The sequence below is a fragment of the Nomascus leucogenys genome, chromosome 3 (assembly GCF_006542625.1).
Source record: "Nomascus leucogenys isolate Asia chromosome 3, Asia_NLE_v1, whole genome shotgun sequence".
In the NCBI taxonomy this organism is placed as follows: domain Eukaryota; kingdom Metazoa; phylum Chordata; class Mammalia; order Primates; family Hylobatidae; genus Nomascus; species Nomascus leucogenys.
Genome location: NC_044383.1, coordinates 36715317 through 36738835, shown reverse-complemented (window position 1 = coordinate 36738835; position 23519 = coordinate 36715317). Strand labels below are relative to the sequence as shown.

Here is a 23519-nt window from a genome sequence, read left to right as displayed (position 1 = left end):
ATTTTTAGTAGAGGTGGGGTTTCCCCACGTCTGAATTTCTTGACCACGTGATCTGACCACCTTGGCCTCCCAAAGTGCTGGGATTATAGGCATGAGCCACGGCATCCGGCCTGAAAGTACATTTTAGAAGGAACAAGGTGAAGAGAAGGATCAAGACAAAGAAAATCAAGGCCTACTTGAGAAGCAGATTGTTATTGAAAGGCATTGAAAAGGAGTGTCGAAAAGGTTCACTTTTGGAAGGATTTGAAAGCCAGACTAAGCAGTTTGAATTTTATTATGCAGGCAGTAACTAATCATTGAACCTTTTTGAGCAGGGGAGAATTATTAAGAATTTTGTATATAAATCTGAAAGCTGACTCAAACTTTGGTACAGTTTAAAATTTTCTAATATATCCTTCAATTGGGGCCAGACTGAGGGTTTATCTTTTGTACTGCCATATATTATGGTATGTTAGAAGTGTGGTAAAAAGTAATGATTTTTAAAATATATAAATTAGATATATTTAGATGTGTTTGATTATATTTAAAAGGAATCTGTTTCCTTTCAGAATCCTTGGATGACATTTGGGGTGGGGTAAGATATATCTTTATTTCAGTAACAGTGCCATATATAATAGTTCAGATCAGCTAGTGTTTTTTGAGTACTTACCATCAAGTTGTTTGCTAGATGGTGAAGATAGGACAGTAAAAAAGACCTGATCTTAATTTTCAGTCTCTTTTTCTTTCTAATCTTTAAACATTGGAATGCTCCAGTATTTGGTCCTGTTCCTTCCTTTCCTTAACTTAATATGATCTTATCTAGTTCTAAAGCTTTAAATTCTATCTGTACTTTACTGATTCCCAATTTTATATTGCCCCATCTCAGTGTCTCTCTTTTAACTTCAAAGTCACCTATCCAATTGCCTTCTTCATAGATCTACTTTGATTTCTAAGTAGCATCTCAGACTTATCCCAAAAGTGAACTAGATCTCTGTCTGCCAAACATTTATCCTCCAGTCTTCTCCATCCTAGAAAGTTACACTACCATTTACTCAGTTCACAGACCAAAAGCCTAAGTGTCATTTTCCCTCACATTCCACATCGGCACATCGTCAAGCAAGTTGGTTTTATCTTTGATGTATACCCTCTGTGGAGTCACTACCCTCTACCTCCATTGCTACCACTATCTGTTGCCAAGCCTGTTGTCCTGATAGTCGCCTAATGCTTTATCCAATAATCTGTTCTCTACAGCTACCTGGTAATCTTAAACTATACATATCTAATTATTTTATCTCTACCACTACCCAAATATAAAACTTAAGTGGATTTCTATTAAAATTCAAAATCCAGTCTCCTCACCGTGGACTGTATGATCATACCTGTAAATCTCTTACCTCATCTTGTACTTCCCATCTTAAATCACCTTGCTGACCATGCCTGCTTTCTTGCTAATTCTCAATATACCATACTTCATACCTTAACTACCTCAGTGCTCCTCACTCTGCCTAGAACATTCATGTGTCTCCATATGGCTTGTTCCCTCACTTCACTGAGTGCTCAGAAATGTTACCTCCTTTGCCTGTAATCCCAGTGTTTTGGGAGGCCAAGGCAGAAGGATCACTTGAGACCAGGAGTTTGAGACCAGCCTGGGCAACATAGCAAGACTGTCTCTGAAGAAAAATTTAAAAATTAACTAGCTGTTGTGATGCATGCCTGTAGTCCAAGCTGCTCAGGAGGCTGAGGCAGGAGGATTGCTTGACCCCAGGAGTTTGAGGTTACAGTGAGCTATGATTGTGCCATTACAACCCAGCCTGGGCAACAGAAAGAGACTCTGTCTCTAAAAATTAAAAAGAAAAAAAAAATTTTGCCTCCTAGATAATTTTTTTCTCAACTCTCTAAATGCTCTCTTCACTGCTTTGTACAGTAGCACTTATATGGATGTTACTGGAATTTCTGGTATTTAGAGGCGTGTGGGATGAGGAGGGATCTCACTATTACTGTATAGTCATACCTTATGTCATTGACTTTTTTATTCACAAATGTATTAGACTGAAATACTTACCTCAAATAGAGTTGACTGCTTGTGAGGAATGGGGGAAAATATGAGAAATTTTAACTTGTTTTCTTTTCAGTAAATTACTTGCAAAGTAATTTTATTAGTTTTATTTATTATTATTATTATTACCATTTTTTTTTGAGACAGATTCTCGCTCTGTTGCCCTGACTAAAGTGCAGTGGCGTCATCTTGGCTCAGTGCAACCTCCGCCACCCAGGCTCAAGCGATTCTCCTGCCTCAGCCTCCCGAGTAGCTGGGACTACAGGCACACACCACAAAGCCTAGCTTATTTTTGTATTTTTATTTTTATTTATTTATTTACTTTTGAGACGGAGTCTTGCTCTGTCGCCTAGGCTGGAGTGCAGTGGCGCGATCTCGGCTCACTGCAAGCTCCGCCTCCCGGGTTCACGCCATTCTCCTGCCTCAGCCTCTCCGAGTAGCTGGGACTACAGGCACCTGCCACCACGCCCAGCTAATTTTTTTTTTTTTTTTTTTTGGTATTTTTAGTAGAGACAGGGTTTCACCGTGGTCTCGATCTCCTGACCTCGTGATCCGCGGGCCTCGGCCTCCCAAAGTGCTGGGATTACAGGCTTGAGCCACCGCGCCCGGCCTTAATTTTTGTATTTTTAATAGAGACGAGATTTTACCATGTTGGCCAGGCTGGTCTTGAACTCCTGACCTCAGGTGATCCATCCGCCTTGACTTTCCGAAGTGCCGGGATTACAGACAAGAGCCATGATACTTGGCCCAAAGTAATTTTAAAACAATCTAGAGTTATTGAGATCCACACACTGAAGATAATAAATGAATCTCCTAATAGTATAAAGCTCCCGCAAACATGGTAGGTCTAGGTTGGGGCTAACTCTGGAAAGAAGAGAGTAAATGGACAAAGGAATAGGGAGAGGATGGGAAGGGATGGAAAAGAAACCCCCACCTTTCCAACCCTAAGAACTTTCAAAGTTTAGTTTTTATCTCTGTTCTTTCAACTATAGAAATTTCCATTTTACCTAAAGTGAAGGAAATCATTCAGCTTATAATTTTGTTTTTACTTAGTTAACTCCATTATTCCCAAGGAATATGAGCGAGAGAGAGAGAGAGAAAGAAAAGCAAAAAAACCCAAAAGAATGCTTACCTCTCACACCGTAATTTGTAGTTTTGGTATCTTTGAGAAAAAATGTGGTGTAAAAAAGATATTACGGATTCAGTAATGCTTTTTAAATGAATACGTATTTTATTGTTTGTAGCAGGATGTGTTAAAAAAGAGTAGTTAGTGGCTGTATATGCAAGCACATTTTTATTTGATTTACAAACAGTGCTCATATGAATTTACTGACCTTGTAATGACAGAGGTCTTCAAAGGGACTGTGGCCTATGGATTGTGAACTGATGTAATCGACTCATTCCTGATCAACCTCAGATTTGCATTTAAATGGTTTCTTTCTAAGCATAATTAACCTAGAAAGTTTGACACACTTGAAAAAATGAAACAGAACTGCCCCTGGATTTCCAAAGACTTAATCTGACCTAGCTACTCACTACTTCTGTGATTTTGGTAACTTATTTAATACCTTTGAATCTTGTTTATGGCATTATGTGTGTAAATACTGTATTCCGATAATGTTCTAACTACTCAGTATATCTTTCTTTTCCCTCCTTAATGTATTAATACCATTGTTTTTCAGGACTTTATCTTTTTTATTTTATTTCTATCTTCACTATGATTACAGCTTTCCACAAAAAAAGTTTGCTGCCTTCTGTTTGTGGGCCAGCAAAGAGAGCCCTTAATTATGTTCTGGTTTTAGTCCATAGATACAGAGAACTTAGTTGAGCTAGAGCGGAAAGCCATCTTTTTTTTTTTTTTTTTTTTTTTTTGGTCAGATACCTATTACCCTTCTGTTTTGTTTATTTCTATTTTTTCAAGTCTTTAGCGTGCCTGATACATAAAGCAGAGTCCTTGTAAAATCTCCAACCTCTCAGTTAATTATAATGATGTAGGAATTAAAAAGAGTGTGTTTGCATTCATCCAACAAATATTTATTGAGCACTTACTTGAGGATGGTAGTTTAAAGTATAGGGTGATGTTAAAAGATGAATAAACTCCAATTGTTTGCTGAAAACCTAGCGGATTAAATACCAAAAAGTATATAAATAGTACAACTTGAGTACTGATGAGGATGTTTCTATCTTTGCCTGGGGCTTATGGGGTAAGATGGGGATACCTTAGAATTAGATTGAGGGTTGCAGGAAGAACATTGTAGGCTGAGGACATACTGTGCTCAAGTGGCATGGAAGCATTGACAGTATGTGTTATGACTGATCAGTATGGCCAGAGCATAGTGTATTTATACAGAATATGGTAGCAGGAGAGACTGAAAAGATAATTTGGGATCAGATCCTATAATGATCATGCGTGGCATCCAGAAATTGAAATCTTCACTATTGTCAGTGGAAAGCTATCAAATGTTTTTAAAACCTAGAAAGGATGATGTTTAGCAGCAGCATGAAGGGTGGATTCTGGTGATAGAGATGGTGGTGTGGGAGAATACTAAGGTAAATTAAAAATTAAGAGATGTTATTAATAGGTGGTGTGATGAAATGAAAAGAGCCTGGGCTTTAGAATCACAGGAATGGTTTTAAATCTAGGTATTGGCCCTTGCAGTTTGGAACGAATTAGCTGCTTTGATTTTCAGGGTTGTTTGTTTTTTGTTTTGTTTTGTTTTACACATTCTAGGTAGTAATAGTACTTGTTTTACAGTATTCCTCTGAAGATTTTGTTATGGGCATGAAGCACCTGCTGTAATGCTTGCCTGATACCAAATAAGGGTGCAGTTAATGATAACTGTCATTATTACCAACATGAGTGACATTTATTATAATTGTTAAGATAAGAAATAGTGAAAACCTGAATTTAGGGATGGAAAAGAGAGAACAGATTGGGAGGAATCTTTCTGAAGTAAAATGAATAGGACTCAATGACCGGAATACTTGGTGATTTATGGAAAGAATGGAATTGTGACTAACTGAGGTCACTATTTAACCTGAATAACTTGGGGGGAAGGTGTTTGTGATGCCATTTTCTTAGTAATGAATACAGAGTATAGAAGGAATCTATGATTGAGATGAAGGAAAGGAGTAAAATGATTTTGATTTGGTGGGCATTTTTAGGTAATTAGGAGATTTTGGTGATAATATGAAGTAGGAAATTAGAAATTTGGTCTTAGGGCAAGAAATAAAGGATTGGAGAGTTATAAGTATCTGCGTAGTAGTGGGAAAGCATGTTAATTTTGACTCCTTGACTAGAATTATAAATATCTTAACGGCAGGGCATATTTTTAAACATAACTCCTGTATCCCCACACTGCTGAGCTCTATGTAAACACTTGATTAATTCTTATTAAATGTGAGATTTAAAAAATAATATTCTTGATGGCTTTGTGAATAGAAAAGGTAATGCATAGTTACTTTGATTTTTAATTTTTAAATGTTCACTTTATTTAAATTTATAAACTTAAAACCTAGTTCTCTCTAAATACAGATCTTATTCTGTAACTAATTTTAACAAACTTTTGATAAATATCTTAATTTAACTTCTTAAAATATTTAAATCTGTAAGTATAAATTAAATTTATTTTCTCTGTAAATATTGATTTAATAAAACCTTAGATACTTAAATAAATCTTGTAAATCTAATAATTTAAAATTGTAAATATAAATATTCTTAAGTTTTGTGAGTATTCTTATACAGGATGCAAACTTAGTAAAATTTCAGCTTAAAATCATAAGTCTAAATTAGCTGTTCAATTATACATTTTAAATTAGAATTACAAAGCTGGCTCTAATAGGCCAGATTTTCTTAAAACATTACAAATTTTTACCAAACAGGCATAGAGTACCTATTTTGTAAACAGCTTTATTGAGACATAATTTACATACCTTACAATTCACCTATTTTAAGTGTGCAGTTCACCGATTTTTATTAGAGTCACAGAATTATGCAGCCATCACCACAATCTAATTTTAGAATATTTCCCTTAATACAAAAAGAAATGTGTTGCCCATTTGCAATTATTTTTTCATTTTCACTCAGCCATAGGAAACCACTAATGTACTTTCTTCTATCTATAGATTTGCCTTTTCAGTACATTTTATATCCATGGACTCATAGTATGTGGTCTTTTGTTTCTGTCCTTTTTTCACCTAACACAATGTGTTTTGAGACTTATTCATCCATATTCTAATTTTATTCCATTGTATGGATATACCACATTTTGTTTATCACAGATTACCTCTTAATATACAATAATTTAAATTTTAGTTCTTTTAAATCATCCTATACTTGATTCTTTTTTTAAAAAAAGAAACCTGAAAATAAGGAATAAATGAATCTTTTATAAGTTAGACAAAAATGCAATAGAATAAACCCAAAGAAATGGATAATTGAAAAAAATTAGAGCAAAATTTAATGAAATCAGTGATATAATAGAGAAGAACAAAAAAGTCAAAGTAGTTTTTAAAAGAAAAAAACTAAAAAAAAACTGATAGGATCGATCAAGGAATAAAAGAAACAAAAATAGTATGAAAATGAAGACTGACCACATATTAGAGATTAAAAGACAAGATATTTATAGCAGCCTGCCATTAGTTTTTTATATAAACAGTCTTTTCCCTTTTCAGGAGATCTTTATTCCTAATCATATTTTTTTTCTTAATGGAACTACTTTGAGTAAACCTTACCCTCCAGAGTGAATGGCTGTTCTACTTCCCAAATCAGAGAATATCTATAAATGTCTTTTATCAATATTCATAAGCAACACATTGTCTTCATTTTTCCTCTAGAATTTTGTAAACACTGCTTTGTAGGCTTTTTTTTTTTTCTTTTTTTCTGTTGTAAGAGATGGGGTCGGCCGGGTGCAGTGGCTCACACCTGTAATCCCAGCACTTTGGGAGGCCAAGGCGGGTGGATCACGAGTTCAGGAGATTGAGACCATCCTGGCTAACACAGTGAAACCCTGTCTCCACTAAAAATACAAAAAATTAGCCGGGCATGGTGGTGGGCACCTGTAGTCCCAGCTACTCGGGAGGCTGAGGCAGCAGAATGGCGTGAACCCGGGAGGCGGAGCTTGCAGTGAGCCGAGATCGCGCCACTGCACTCCAGCCTGGGTGACAGAGCAAGACTCCATCTCAAAATAAAATAAAATAAAATAAAATAAAAAGAGATGGGGTCTCCCCATGTTGCCTAGGTCGAACCCCTGGACTCAAGCAGTCCTTCCACTTAAGCTTCCCAAGTAACTGGGACTACAGGTGTGTGTCACCACATACCATACCCAGCTCTCCATAGATGTTTAGCATTCACATTTACCAGTGAAATGACTGGTGGTCTAAATCTCTTTCTGCTTATTTTAAGTAAAATTAAGTGAAATATTTTCCATATTTGGAGCTTGTAAATTTTTATTGTTGAAATTCAGATATTTTACCAGGAGAGTCTACATGTGTAGCTTCCCCTTCAACCCCTAGTGCTGCCCCAGTGTTTCATGGAGCCCATTAGATAAGAAGACTCAAGTCAGTAATCAACATTAGGAAGTTTTTGTTTCCTTTTCCTTCCTTAAATTTTCTTTTAATTTAAATTTTTAAAATGTTCATTCTTTGCCTTTTCTTGTTCTAAAAATCCTATTTTACAGATATTGCATGTGTGGCCACCTCATCTCTAATCTTTTTCTCATGATGTATGTGTCTTTGACACTACACTATACAATATTAGGCCATTTCTTCCTTCCTTCCTTCCATCCATTCCCCCGTCTGTCCGTTGGTCCACCTTCTTTCACTGGTCTCGCTCTGTTGCCCTGGCTGGAGTGCAGTGGTGCAATCTCGGCTCACTGCACCTTACACCTCCTGGGTTCAAGTGATCTTACCACGTCAGCCTCCCAGGTAGTTGGGACTACAGGTTTGTGCCACCACCCTGGGCTAATTTTTTGTATTTTTTTGTAGAGACGGAGTTTTATCATGTTGTCCAGACTGATAATAGGACATTTCTTAAGTTGATTTTCTAAATCACTACTTTGTTGTGTATTTCTCTACTTAATTCTATTTGGTAATTTTAGTAGTTTTTCTCCTCCCCCCAAGCATTTGTTCTCTGCTCTTTTATTCAGAGCTCTTTGCTCTTAAAAAAAATACTATTCCTCCCTGGCCTCAGTAAAAATACTATTTATAATTTGTCTTCAAGTGCTACTGTTTTGTCTTCATTAATTCTGTTTCAGTTTGGGCCATTAGTTGTGATTAAAGTGTTATTTCTCTTTGGTATATCTGGCCAGGTTTTGTCATCAGTTCTTGTGCTGGGTAATTCTGAGAGTGGTAAGTGAGCCAACAAATAGGGTTCATCATAGTGCATCATCTGGGAGAATGTGCTCAGGAGGAGAGGAAGAATTATTAATGAATGTAGTTCTCTAATAATAAAATGAATCACCAGGGATAGTAAGGGGAAGAGAAGCCTGAATGGTCATTGTTCATTATCTATAGAAGTTCATCTGGTCTTTGATTTAGTAACATACTGAGATAGTTGGAGTGTCAATTAAAAAGAATCGATTACCTTAATTACCTGGGATAGAATATAAAAGATTGTATAATCTAGTGCCTAAAATTATTACCACAATTACTATTGCACCAACCCAGTACTTTCACGTTGTGACTGACTTGGTATGAAGCTCAGTGTGGTGGTGGCATCAAGTCACACATCCTGAGTTTTAAGCAAACAACTCCAGATAATATCATTCCCCTCTTTGTTTATTAGGACACTAATTGATTATTATTGCCAGCAAGCACCTTTGAACTGATACTTTGTAAAATATAATGCAGTCATGTGTTGCTTAACAATGGGGATGCATTATGAGAAACACATCCTTGGGCAGTTTCATCATTTTTCAAACATCATAAAGTATACTTACACAAACCTAGATAATATAGCCTACTACATCCCTAGGCTATTTGGTATAGCCTGTTGCTGCTAGCCTGCAAACCTGTACAGCATATTACTGTACTGAATACTGTAGGAAATACCGCCATTGTCACACAATATCATTGTCATACAGTGGTAAGTATTTGTATATCTAAACATAGAAAAGGTACAGTAAAAATTGTCACACGTGGATAGGGCACTTACCATAAGTGGAGAGTGCAGGACTGGAAGTTGCTCTGAGTGAGTCAGTGAGTAAGTGGTAAGTGAACACGAAGGCTTAGAATGTTGCTGTACACTAGTGTAGACTTACAAATACTGTACACTTAGGCTACACTAAATTTATTTAGGAATAAAGTAATTGCAGTCCAACATTACAATGGCTATAATCACCAAGCAGTAGGAATTTTTCAGCTCCATTATAATTTTATGGGACTACCGTGGCATATACAATCCATCCTTGACTAAAACATCGTTGTGTGGCACATGATTGTACTTTATTGAAGATTGAGCACCAAGTTCAGTACAAGCTTGAGTACAAGATCTAGGGGACCTTGATGTAAAAATTGCTCATTTTCTGATATATTCCTACGTTTCCTTCAGCACCTCTCTGAAACTGCTAGTCTCTATACTGGTTATCTCAGAGGAGAGGTTCCCAAGACCCAGGAACCATTTTTTCATTCTATTAATTTTTTTCCAAAAGAACAGGCTATATTGCTGACTTTAGTTAGCTTTGTATTTGATATATTCCTATTCTGTTTCTTTGTATAACCTGTTTTCCCCCTTTTCATTGGAAATGGATTGTAATTTAGATTGAAGGGGGAAATTTGTGGGAGATTTTAGTCTTCTATCTTCTGTTTTCGAGAGCTGCGTGATTAAATCAGAAGCTAATCAGGAATGTGAAGCCTTCCTATGAGAGAAACATTGTTCCTGTAAGAGAAGCATTGCTTCCTAGCCTTCCTGGAGCATTAATTCTCCTTGAGGAGATAAGACATAAATGAGTAAAAGAAAAATGAGAACATAGTGTTTAGATAGCCTGTGACAAATTTTATTTTACAAAATACTTGAAAAGACAGTGTTTTGTAAATGGCAGAAAGCAGAGAAGACATTAGGCAACTGACTTTTATTTAAAATCAAGCAACAGTCTGAGAATTCTGAGGATGAGAGAACTGGAAACTAAAGATCCATGAGGGCAGGTAACATGTCAGCTCAGCACTGCCTGTTGAACAGTCCCTGGCAAATGATAGACTCTCAGTTAGTGTATGTCGAATAAATGAATATGTATTTGTTGAACAATTTGAAGAGTTATCTTGAAGGAGAGAGATACTATATTTTAGCAAAGGTGAGATGCAAAGGCTTCAGAAAATATTAGGAGGTAGGAATGATCACGGAACACAACAGAAGACCATCCTGACCAGAGCTGTAGGAATGAGCAGGAAAGGTCTGGTAACTAAGGCAGCTAACAGTAGGTAGGGTCAAATTATAAGCAGTTTTGATTGCTGAATTTGGAATTTGAGGTTTGTTCTTTAACCAGTGTGAACTTTGAAGAGGTGGTGGCATCATTGAAGCAGTGTTTTAGGAATAGCCTGAAGACATGGTGCAGGTTGCAGTGAAGAAGAAACTAGAAATCATCCTTGAGACTAGTTGTGATGTTGGATAGAAATTCTTTCAAAAGTAGTCAACTTTGATAAAATAAATAATTTTTCTTTATATGTGATATGTAGAGGTAGTTTTTAAGCCCTAGTGATTGAACATAACGGCATGGCTGTCTTTTTCAGTATTTAGTTTTCCATGGCATTTTGTTACTGATCTTTCTGGCTTTTCCTATCATGGTATACATTTTGAATATATTTGTTCTTCCCTTATTTGCCTTTCGTTAATGTCAAGCATAGCACATCAGACATTCCCTGTTGCTATGCAACTGCTAAATTCAATATTTAGTATTAATAAAACCTAGTGGCATTAACATCCAGTGAACAGAGGTTAGCAAAGTATGACTTTACAGTATCTAATCAATAATATTTGTTAGGTTTAATGTAATGTTGCAGATATGAGCAAAAGAGGAGTGACTTGTTTACAATTGCTATTTTGAGCAAAATTAGTTGTGATTAAATCTTCGTGTTTATGACCAGATTTTTTTTGTTTGCTTTTGTTCTTTGTCATTGCTTTTTCATCTATGAGTCAAATTTTTGTTAGTATTATTGATCTTCTGCCCAATTTTCTTATGTCAGATTCTGTTCTTTAAAATTTTTATCTCTCAAATCTTTTATTTGCATTTTTCTTTCCTGGCATTATTTCTTGCTGTATTTACTTTTTTCCTTTTCAAGAATTTACGCTCAGCCCGAAAATTTGGAATTTGTTACAATTTTGTATAAACCCAGGTGAAAGAATATTAGATTTGCTCTTCAGGATAAGACCTACTTAATAATTTCCTTTAGCTATTTGCGGTGTGTATTTGATGCTTGCAAGGTGTTGAAATACTTTTATTATTTGTGAAATCAGATTTTCTTTTGGGAGGGCAGGTAGGGGGGCTTTAAGAATTGGAGATAGGCTGTGGGATTTATTTATGTTTTTAAGTCAGATCCTTCTGAAAATATCTGATCTCCAGAGCCAAAATAGGCAGTATCTAGCAGTTTCTTCTCTTCTCTTACCACTACCTCCCCACCCCCCACAGCCCTACCGCAACCCTTTTTCCTCCCTAGTGTGGAAGAGAGGGGACCATAGCAATTTAGTGGAATATATTTTAATTTTAGTAGGTAAATAATAAACAGACATAGATACCTCCCATTTGTTTGAGTGGGTAGTTTGATTTTGTTAATGTCCTTGGAATAATTTTGATGGGAATTAAAGAGAGTTGAAAAACAATTGCTCCCTAACAATAAATGACAAATCTGGAATCTAGGATATATCATATGGTATAGAAAAACCAGCTCTGTAATTACAGTGTAAATAACACAAACTAGAGATTACTGAAAATTATGGCTTAATACCAAGGCAAAGAAATCCCTTACATTACCATCTTCTTCTTATAGCCAGATAAACAAAATACCATTTTCGGAGGCCATCATTTCTACCCCCTTACCTTCTAAATCCTTTTCTGTGGTTGTATTTGTGGTCAAGAATTGATACATGTGAGGGGGCCTTATGTGTCCAGCAAGATATAGTATTTTAAATTAAGGGGTACCTTATCTTTTAAGCATGGGAGTGCTTTTTAACAATTAAATCGCAAGCCTCTAGGTGACAGATTATGTTGCAAAATACATAGTGCCCTTAGCTACTAGGAATTCAGTAACACTTTTTATATTTACTTTATTGCAGTAATATTCCTATGCATTTGAAAAGTAGTATGTATACTGAATGCACAAGACATTAATTTCTTCCCAAAGGCCACACTGAGAGTGCATATGGATTCACAGACTCCTTGTTTGTAATAACCATTTGAGTTCCCGGTGAGGTCCATGGCAAACATTTTGGGAACCACTGCTTTAATCTATTATTTCTGGTATGTTGTATAAAGATACAGTCTGATTCCTGCTCTTGTTTTCCTCCTTACTCTCTTGACCCATAAAAAATTGCAAGATGGCAAAGATATTTTTAAATTATTCAGTAGATCATCAGTGTTTGAGATAATAAGCCAGAAAAAAAGTTTTTGATTTTTTCATTTTCTACTTCTTTCACACTGGTAGAAGGACATAATAATTTAAACATTTATGTACAAGTATATTTGATTTCTCTTTTTTTTGTATGTACAATCAGTGGGGTTTACATTTATAAAGGAACCAGTGCATAGTTATTGTGGCAATGTTAAATACTTACAAAAGTCTTTTAAAAGTCTTGTACCTTGTGTTTGTGTGATGTAGTTTTTCTCAGTAAAGATTTCATAAACTGTTAACTCAAAATCTGTTGTCTCAATTGGTATTTTGAAAAATGTTATTTAGATTATTTTAAAAAGTTGTGGAAATTTTGAAGCAGTTTTTGACTCATTCATTGAGAAAAGTACCTTTTAAAATGGAGCCTGAGAGTTTGTACAAAGAGGTGTTTGGGATTTTGTAAAATGGTAAGAGAACCTGTGAATTTCCATTCCTTCATTGGTCTTGTTCGTGAATGTGCTCAGAATTTGTGTTGAATGTTAATCATTGACAGAAATGCAAATACTCCTTTTAGATTTGTCACTGACACTCTTTTCTAAGCATCCCTTCAATAGTAATCCAGGATCCTTGAGAACTGGAAGAAAACACCATCTTTTTTTTATGCAAAGATTATTCAATACTAGAATGAATATTAATTGTGGTAATGGATTTTGTTTTTATCCTTTCAGGGTTTGAAAGTATTCTTGAAGGGCTGTTTGGACCTGCATTATTAAAAGATCTCAGTTTATTTAAAGGTATTCAAAATATTTTTGGTATTTCAAATTCTTCCTGGTGCCATACATGATACCTTGGTGATTTAAGCCTCAGTCTCCTTTTTGTTCACGGTTTCATGTGGGTTAAAGCTATATTCATGTAAGCATCTTTTTGTGTTTAGTTGATACTGTCAATATATGTATGAATAACGTATTAACTAGTGAGCAGTTAAGACTTAAGAATTTAAGAGTTAAAAATTTTAAGACAAATATGGCCTAACTACTTAGGTTTTTGTTAAACTATTTTTGAAATTAATTCTAATTTATTTTCCAAAAAATTCTCTTTTATGACTATTAATTTGTTACTATTTTTGCAGACTGTGAACCTGAAAGCATTTCTGATTGGACTTTTGATGAAAACTGTTTATTCTGTTGCTTGAGAAGAGATAAAGTAAAGGTAACTAAGAAGCTTGTGAAACTTTTATTTAGTGTAGTATTTTAAAGTTTTCCTTTTTTTAAAACATTGTGTTACTTTGTTGGAGGATCTGTAGGAAAAGGAAGATATGGTTTTATTCTTACTTATGAAAGAGTTTGATATAATCCTGGGTTTTGCAATTTAAATTATTTCCATCCTGTTGATTAGCCTATTAAGAAACCTATATCCTACCATGGATTTATTGTTGTTGTTGTTTTGTTTTTTGGCTTTTTTGTTTTTTTTTAGTTTTGAGACGGAGTCTCGCTGTGATGCCCAGGCTGGAGTGAAATGGCACGATCTCGGCTCACTGCAGCCGCCACCTACTGGGTTCAAGCGATTCTGCTGCCTCAGTCCCGAGCAGCTGGGATTACGGGTGCCTGCCACCACACCAGCTAATTTTTGTATTTGTAGTAGAGATAGGGTTTCATCATATTGGCCAGGCTGGTCTTGAACTCCTAAGCTCAAGTGATCTGCCTGCCCCAGCCTCCCAAAGTGCTGGAATTACAGGCATGAGCCACCGCGCCCAGCCCATGCATTGTTTTATTTATATAGGTCACTAGGCAGAATAATTAATTAAGTCTCAAACTGTTGTGTTTATTTAAAAAATGAAATGTGTGGTAATTCACGTAATGGGAGTTATTTTTAGTACAAAAAGAACAGTAACGTAGATCTGGATCAAGCAGTTACTAATTCATGTAGATTTATAATATACTATGGTTTCTACTTTAAGACACTTCTTCATAATATCTGGGCATGAATGCTATTATTTTTAATTGTATAAACTGGCTGAACCTTTGTGTATTTGTTGTTTTATTGCTTTGTTTTAAACATAAACAGAATTTTGTTAGAAAACATTTCACTTGTTGGAAATATTTATTAATAGTGGTTTACTACTTTTTTTTTTCATGGTACATCCATTCCCTGTTTTAAAGCCTTGGAAATGCTTTCTTCTGCCCTATACGCTCTTTTTTTTTTTTTTTTTTTTTTTTTTGAGGCGGAGTGCAGGCGGAGTGTCATCCAGGCTGGAGTGCAGTGGCGTGATCTCTGCTCACTGCAGGCTCTGCACCCTGGGTTTATGCCATTCTCCTGCCTCAGCCTCCCGAGTAGCTGGGACTACAGGCGCCTGCCACCTCGCCCGGCTAATTTTTTGTATTTTTAGTAGAGACAGGGTTTCACCGTGTTAGCCAGGATGGTCTCGATCTCCTGACCTTGTGATCCGCCCGCCTCGGCCTCCCAAAGTGCTGGGATTACAGGCGTGAGCCACTGTGCCCGGCCTTCTTCTGCCCTATACACTCTTACTTAAATCATTGACCAGATTTTATCAGTTTTTCCCTCACAATGAATTTCATTTTTTTTCATTTCCACAATCATTACTATAGTTCTCTCTCAGTTTTCTTCAGTATCTTAAATATTCCTACAAGGTTAAACTCCTTCCAACCCTCACCCCTCAAATGGTGTAGAAATGTTACCTTATACTTAGCCTTTGATGACTTTCTCATTGTTTTCTGGATTCATTAGCCTAACAGTGCCTCAGTACCCTCCACATTTTAATCCACTTTTCTAATGATATCCCAGTAGTCTTCTATACAATTTTCTTTCAACTAAGCTATTTCTCTATAGCTAGAAATTCCTTTGCTTTTACTCTTAAGCTCCATCCTTCCTCTGCTTCTATTGCTGTTTCAACCTTTCACACTGTTGTCAATATTATCTGTGCCAATTACTTGTCAGTTAATATTCTGCCTTATTTTGTTCATCGTTTTTCATATTTGAATCTTGTTCCTGACTACATTGTCAACTGCTAAAAACTAGACAGACCATGCTGTATGCTTCCTTGTACCCCTGCATATAACCATTGTATCACTATTTATCTGTGTTGGCAAGTTGCTTTAAAATTTCAAAGCCAACATGTAGCCAACTTCAGTGCTTCTTAATGTTCTTCTTTTATGGCTTCTTTTTCTTGTTTTCTACATGAAAAAGTTGTTGCTCTGACTATTTGGAATGGTCTGTTTTTGTTGAATTGAGGAAGAAAGTGTTTTAAAATTTAATCTGGCTCCGAAAAGAGAGACTAGAAAAGAAAGCAACATTGTTTTGAGTTAAACTTCCAGTGAAATTGAAGTTCATAATTTTAAACTCTGTGTGTGTGTGTGTGTGTGTGTGTGTGTGTGTGTGTGTGTGTCTGTGTGTCTGTGTCTGTGTGTCTGTGTCTGGTGGCTCTTTATTGAGCAAGCCATTTAATAGGAATTTTTGAAGAATAAAAAGAAGAAACAGTTACTAATTTTTTTTTCAGGTTAGGATGAGGAAGAGAGCCATTCTATGCTTGGTAGTTGTATATAGTATATTCTTGTAATATGATTGAGAGTTTTCCTTTGCTGTATGAGGGTAAAATATTATATGAATTTTTTTTAAGAGACAGGGTCTCACTGTGTTGCCCAGGCTGGACTTAAGTGACCCCGCTTCTTCCACCTTCCAAGTAGCTGGGACTACATGTACATGCCACCACACCCGGCTTGTGTGAATATTTTTAGAAGAAAATACAGATAGAGAAAGTCATGAAATGGTGAAGCACTTAAAACAACTGTTTTACTGTTTGTAGTTCTACAGTTTTTAGTTGGTTTTCTAAATAGACATAATTTTTCCATTTGACAGCTCAGCTGGTTCTGGGAAAGCTGTTTTTCCCCATTAGATACTATATCCTGTCTTTGGCATTTATTATTTTCGGAGACAGTCATACATCTGTAATGGAAAATAGGAAAAGAGAAAGCCTATATCATGTGAATTGTCAGATTTACAGTATTTCTTTAGTTGTGTTAGACTTAAAGTGTTTATATTGGAACTCTTTGCAGTCACTTGGAGCATCTTGTCTGAGAAGGACTAGAGTCTGGAAATTAAATCCTTTTTTTTGTTTTTGTTTTTTGGAAATGTATTATATCCGTTGGACTGAGGCTTGCATTTGAAGGCTGGCTTAAGATTCTAAAATAGAAAGAACTATCTGGAGAATATGGTAATAGCCAATAGGTGGCAGCATAGAGCATGGTATTGGAATCTTGAGTTTGAGATGGCATGGTGAGATAATCTAGGTAGTATTTGGAAAAGCACTTAGAAATATTGACCTGATATTTGGGAAACAGCAGTTAGGCATACTTTTAGCTAGTTGGATTTTCAGTAAATACTAAATCTGTAGAATGGATAAAGCAAATATATTATTTATATTTACCTTTAAAAATACATAGGTGAAAAATAGGAAGTAGCCGCTTTGGGAAGTAGAACAGGGATTCACCTAGAGATTAGTAAAAATTTTTGAACTACACTTCAGGATCCTGCAGAAGTTAGAGAATGTAATTGTAAGGGAAAGGCAACTAACATGTTCTGAGCATCTACTATGTGCCAGTTATGTTTACATGTTCCCATTTTTTCTTTTTTTGAGACAGGGTCTTGCTCTGTTGCCCAGGCTGGAGTGCAGTGGCGTGACCTTGGCTCACTGCAGCCTCTGCCTCCTGGGTTCAAGCGATTCTTATGCCTTAGCCTCCCGAGTAGCTGGAACTACAGGCGTGTGCCAACACGCCCAGCTAAGTTTTGTATTTTTAGTAGAGACAGGGTTTCACCGTGTTGGCCAGGCTGGTCTTGAACCCCTGACCTCAAGTGATCCACTTGCTTCAGCCTCCCAGAGTGCTGGGATTACAGGCGTGAGCCACCACGCCCTGCCGCTCCTATTTAATCTTCAAAACAATCCTATAAAGTTGATTTAAGGTATCCTAGTTTTATAAATAAAGAAATGGAAAGGGTCAGAGATGCTCAGTTATGGGCAAAATTACATAGCTGGGATTTGATCCATGTTTTTAGAATATATGCATTTTGCTAACAGTAGGAGCAGGAACATGGAAAGTGGAGAGCAAGAATTAAGTAGGTCTTGGAATTCACTTGGAAAGAGGGAGGGAATCCTCAGTTGGAAATTTCTCACTTGGAAAGAGGGAAAATGTACTTGAAATGACCAATTCTAGCTGTGTTAGGAATCTGTGAGTGAATGACTGACTGACTGCCTCAGTTACCTGCTTGCTTCTTTCCTTCCTCCCATTTTCTGTTTTATGGGCATAAAGTAGGCACTCTAAAATATTTATTAAATGAGTGACTAAGAAGTCAGGAGGCTTAATAAACTTGGAAAATTATAATAGCTGTTTTGAGTGTTTACATATATACACAATTCTCTGTGTACTGCTTATTCATGAGGCCTTTCTTTCTTTCTTTTTTTTTTTTTTTTGAGATGGAGTCTCACTATGTTGTGCAGGCTGCAGTACAGAGGCATGATCTTGGCTCACTGCACCCTCCACCTCCCTGGTTCAAGCAGTTCCCCTGCCTCAGCCTCCCGAGTAGCTGTTATTACAGACACATGCCACCACGCCCGGCTAATTTTTTTGTATTTTTAGTAGAGACAGGGTTTCACCATGTTGGTCAGGATGGTCTCGAACTCCTGACCTCAGGCAGTCCACCTGCCTCGGCCTCCCAAAATGTGATTACAGGCGTGAGCCACTGCACCTGGCCTTCTTTAACCTTTCTTTAAGCTTCAAATTTTTAAATTAATTTTAGCCTTACAAAGCAATTGCAAAAATTGTAAAAGGAATTCCCATATATTCTTTAACCAGATTCTCCAAATGTTAGCATGTTATGTAACCATAGTACGATTATAAATTCAGGAAATTAACAATGATACTGCAAACCTTTGCAAATTTGCCAGTTATCCCACTAGTGTCCTTTATCTGGTCCAAGATCCAGTCCAGGATTACAGTCTGACTGAAGTTGTATCATTCTTCGTGCATCATGTCAGAAAGCACATGGTGATGTTTACTTTGATCACTTAGTTAAGGTGCTGTCTGCCTCTTTTCTCTAAGGTCTGTCTTTCTTTCTTTCTTTCTTTCTTTCTTTCTTTCTTTCTTTCTTTCTTTCTTTCTTTTTGTAGTTAATGGCTACATTGTTGGGGGAGGTACTTTGAGGTTTTGTAAATGTCCTCTTTTTTTAAATTATACTAGTTTTTCATACACTAATTTTAGCATCCATTGATGAACATTGCCTGAAAAAAATATTACTGTGGTGTTGACCAAATGATTTTCTATTTCCCTTATTTCTTCCACATTTATGAGTTGCAATTCTACTGTAAGGAAGAACTCTTTTCTCCCCGTTTATGTTGTTGTTTTAATATATCAGTACGAATTCATGGATTCTTATTTCATTCTGTGGATTATAATTCATTACAGTCCTTGTTTACTTAGCAGTTCAAATTATCCTAGGCCATTTAGAGCCCTTTGAATTTGGCTCTTGTGTCCTTTTTGACATCTTTCTTTTTTTTAAAGCACTTTTTTTTTTACTTTTTGGCCTTAAAAGATGTTCCAGTCTTAACATGTACTTTCCCTGTCCTGGCCCTGGATTTCTCCAAAAAACTCTAGTTCCTTTTAATCAGAGAACTGTATAAGAATTCAAGGTGTGGGTACTAGGTGTATGTACTCTTGGTACGAGAGTGTCATTGCTTTGAAACATGTATGTTTACTAAAATACATGTGTAGCTATGTTATTTTATATATCAATGAAAAACCATCCACTGAGATTTTTTGATTACAGATACTATGTAATCAAATCAAATACATTATGTATCAAATGTATGTTGATAGTATGAAGAGCTAATCCAGTAGTAGTGAGAGGGTGGGGGAGAGATGGGAAGGATGAGAAATTACTTTTAGTAGTTAATTCCTAAAAACGGACTGCTTCAGTGATCAGTCTGTTGTGTATGGCTGGAATAGAGATAGCTGTTGTAAAGTACAGATAACATGGATGATTCACTAAGGATGATGGGAGAGTAGGATGTTATACCAAAATATAAAATTAGTTTGTGCACTTAGGTTTAAGACTAAAGTAAGTTTAGTATTTGATTGGCATATTAGGAGAATGTTTGAAGAAGTTACAACTTGAGGCTGGGTGCAGTGGCTCATGCCTGTAATCCCAGCACTTTGGAAGGCCTCAGGCAGGCAGATCACTTGGGGCCAGGAGTTTGAGACCAGCCTGGTGGCCCATGCCTGTAATTCCAGCTACTTGAGAGGCACGAGAATCGTTTGAACCTAGGAGCTGGAGGTTGCAGTGAGCCGAGATCATGCCTGGACGACACAGAAAGACTGTCTGGAAAAAAAAGGAGAAGTTAGAACTTGATCCGTGTTTTTGAAGAATATATAAGTCTGGATGAACAGAGATGAAAGGGCACATCCTGGTTGGAACAGGGCATTTATTTTTGGAAGTAACCAGTGATATGGTTGGAGCCAGATAATAGATACCTTTCAGTGCCCAGCTAGCTCAGGAGTCATGTAACTAGATCTTTTTCAGTGTATCAGCATATTTTGCTGAATGTTTCTTAATTTCTTCCAGTTCGTGAATATGCATTAAGTTTGGTTATATCCCTTTAACATTTTAGTTTTTATTGCTATTTTATTTTATTTTATTTTATTTTGAGACGGAGTCTCACTCTTGTTGCCCAGGCTAGAGTACAGTGGCGCCATCTTGGCTCACTGCAACCTCCACCTCCCAGATTCAAGCGATTCTCCTGCCTTAGCCCCCTGAATAGCTGGGATTACAGGTGTCCACCACCACGCCTGGCTAATTTTGTATTTTTAGTAGAGATGGGGTTTCACCATGTTGGTCAGGCTGGTCTCGAACTCCTGACCTTAGGTGATCCGCCTGCCTCGGCCTCCCAAAGTGCTGGGATTACAGGCGTGAGCCACCGTGCCTGGCCTTTATTGCTATTTTAATACATTGAAAGTTTTTTTTTTTTTCCCAAGCCAAACTGTATCCAGCTTTATTAAAGATACTTTCGATAAACAATTGTAGTATTTCAGGCAGGACATGGGCAGACAGTCGTTAACAGTATAGAAGAACTTTCAAACTCCCTCCTTCAGTGGACTACCAAAAATCAGAAAGCCACTATAAAACCGAATGAAGTCTTCATCTAATGCACTGAACGGGGAAAGTTTAGAGTGAGGGTTGACAACTTTTCAAGAGCTGACCCTGACTTTAAGGAAGTGAAATGAAAATGGCAGTATTTATCTGAAGATCCACAATCTAGAAATGGAACCACTGCTCTTTTGAGGGGTGCCATCTCAGTGGCATCACTGGGAAGTCCAGATTGCTTGACACACTGGTAACCAATTATTGGGGATCAGGTCCCAACAGATGTCTGGATTTAAGGGAATTAAGTCTGTGTTGAAAGGTGGAAAGGGAGAAGAAGACATAAAAATGCATTTGTTTTTCTATACCACAAGGCTTTTGTGCCACGGTGCCCACGTGTATCAAAGTCAGGGAATCCCACCTCCTGGGAGCCAAGAGGAAGTCTCTCAAAACTAGAAGGGAAAGGTGTTTTCCCTGCAACAGTCTGGCTTCGGAGACATTCTATTAGTGACCTATGCCCCTTCCCCCAAAAACGACAATGAAGTATTCTGTGTGCCCACAGCATAGCTTTAAAAAATATGTAAGTAAATAAGCCAGGCTCGGAGGCTCACGCCTGTAATCCCAGCACTTTGGGAGGCCGAGGCAGACAGATCACAAGGTGAAGAGATCGAGACCATCCTGGCCAACATGGTGAAACCCTGTCTCTACTAAAAATACAAAAAAATTAGCCAGGCATGGTGACGTGTGCCTATAGTCCCAGCTACTTGGGAGGCTGAGGCAGGAGAATCACTTGAACCCAGGAGGCGGAGGTTGCAGTGAGCCGAGATTGCGCCACTGCATTCCAGCCTGGGGAGAGAGCAAGACTCCGTCTCCTAAATAAATAAACAAAACAAAACAAAATTCTGCATTTTTATGAAACTTGGTAAAAAATAGAATTTCAAATTATGCAGTCACCAGAAGTACACAGTTATCAAAAATGCACACACTTCACCCGGCATCTGCAGCACCTTCAGCTTTCTGTGCCTGGTCTGATTTGGCATTTCCCATTTTCTACACGGTTATTCACCTCCTTGCCAGCATCAGCTTTTTCCTTTTTTCCCTTTGGGTACCTTCTCTTCCTCCTTTGCAGGGCCCTTTTGAAGCTTGGGCTCTGGCTTTGGAGGAGCAGGGTTAGCAGACAACCTTTTAGATCTTCTCTGTGGTTCGTCCTTTACCTTGGCATTATCTCCTTTAGCATCCCCTTCAGCCTTTCTCTAGGCATATTGGCAGCAACGGCGGCAGGATGTAGGTGCTAGGCGCAGGATTCTCACCTCTTCTTCACACTGTTCCCATTGAAAGTTTTTATTTATTTATTTATTTAGAGACGGAGTCTTGTTCTGTTGCCCAGGCTGGAGTGCAGTGGCGCAATCTGGGCTCACTGCAAGCTCTGCCTCCTGGGTTCACCCAGTTCTCCTGCCTCAGCCTCCCGAGTAGCTGGGACTACAGGTGCCCGCCACCACTCCTGGCTAACTTTTTGTGTTTTTAGTAGGGATGGCGTTTCACTTTCTTAGCCAGGATGGTCTCGATCTCCTGACCTCATGATCCACCTGCCTCGGCCTCCCAAAGTGCTGGGATTACAGGCGTGAGCCACCGCACCCAGCCCCCTTGAAAGTTTATATTAAGAGCAAGCAGATGATAAATCTAGTTGTTACTTTTATATTGTATTCTTCAACATGTATTTATGTTGAGTATGTTATTTTGGGCATATTCAAACCTGCTCAGTGTGACTTGCCTCTCATCTTACACCAGAATACTACAAATCAATAAGTATTTACCTATGATATAAAAGGAACTATGGAAGACAAAATTTCGATATAGTTTCTATCAGGAGTGAGAAAGAAACACCTATGAGATATTTAAAGGATATATATATTTATTTATTTATTTATTTTTTTGAGACGGAGTCTTGCTCTGTCTCCCAAGCTGGAGTACGGTGGCACGATCTTAGCTCGCTGCAACCCTCACCTCCTGGGTTCAAGCAATTCTCGTGCCTCAACCTCCTGAGTAGCTGGGACTACAGGCGCACGCCACCCTACCCAGCTAATTTTTGTATTTTTAGTAGAGATGGGGTTTCACCATGTTGGCCAGGCTGGTCTTGAACTCCTGACCTCAAGTGATCTGCCTGCCTTGGCTTCCCACAGTGCTGATATTACAGGCCTGAGCCACTGTGCCCAGTCTCTATGTGAGATTTAAATAGAATGCAGAGTTAAATAGATATCACAAATTAATACTTGTTAATTAGATGCTCAGTTAATTGTACAAATCTAAATTGCTGGGTCTAACCTTGTTAAATTTCCAGAGATGTTTGGTATAGATTATTTAGGATTAAAGAAAACTGCTTGATATGAATCAGTGCTCAGTAAGAGATTCCATGAAATATCAAAGAGTTTATTTTTTCTCTTCCAATTTGTAGAGTTGTTTGCAAAAAAGACAGGCAAGGAGAAATCATTAATTGGTGACTGCTGTGTTCAGTTTTATGTAGTCAGAGTCAATGAATAGACTAATCATTTGGCAGGTTTATTAAATGTGTGGTTCTGTGTTTGGCCAGAGAGGATAACAGAGAAGTAAAAGACCTGGTCTCCTCTTGGCTTGTGGAATATTGGGGAAACTGTGAGTGGCAAAAGCAATAGCTCAAAGCATTTTGAGGTGAGAGTGAACATTTAATTGGAAGTGTCCAGTAGACAGGGTTGTGGGAAATGAGTTGAAATAAAAGGTCTGGGGTGAAGATATATTGGAGAGGGTTTCTGAAAACATGATTGGATTA

General features: G+C 37.3%; 1 protein-coding gene across 10 annotated transcripts in view; it reads left to right on the top strand.

The window, feature by feature from the left end:
* The window catches only part of LCOR (ligand dependent nuclear receptor corepressor), a 154629-nt gene that overhangs the window by 63701 nt on the left and 67409 nt on the right, over positions 1 to 23519 (top strand). For all 10 annotated transcript variants that reach the window (XM_030809007.1, XM_030809012.1, XM_030809016.1 and 7 more), the window contains 2 exons: positions 13300 to 13365; positions 13701 to 13780. Coding sequence is in view for 3 of the 10 variants with exons in the window: in XM_030809002.1 (XP_030664862.1) it covers positions 13300 to 13365; positions 13701 to 13780 (146 nt within the window). In the remaining 7 variants the exon portion in view is untranslated. The remainder of the gene's footprint in view (positions 1 to 13299; positions 13366 to 13700; positions 13781 to 23519) is intronic.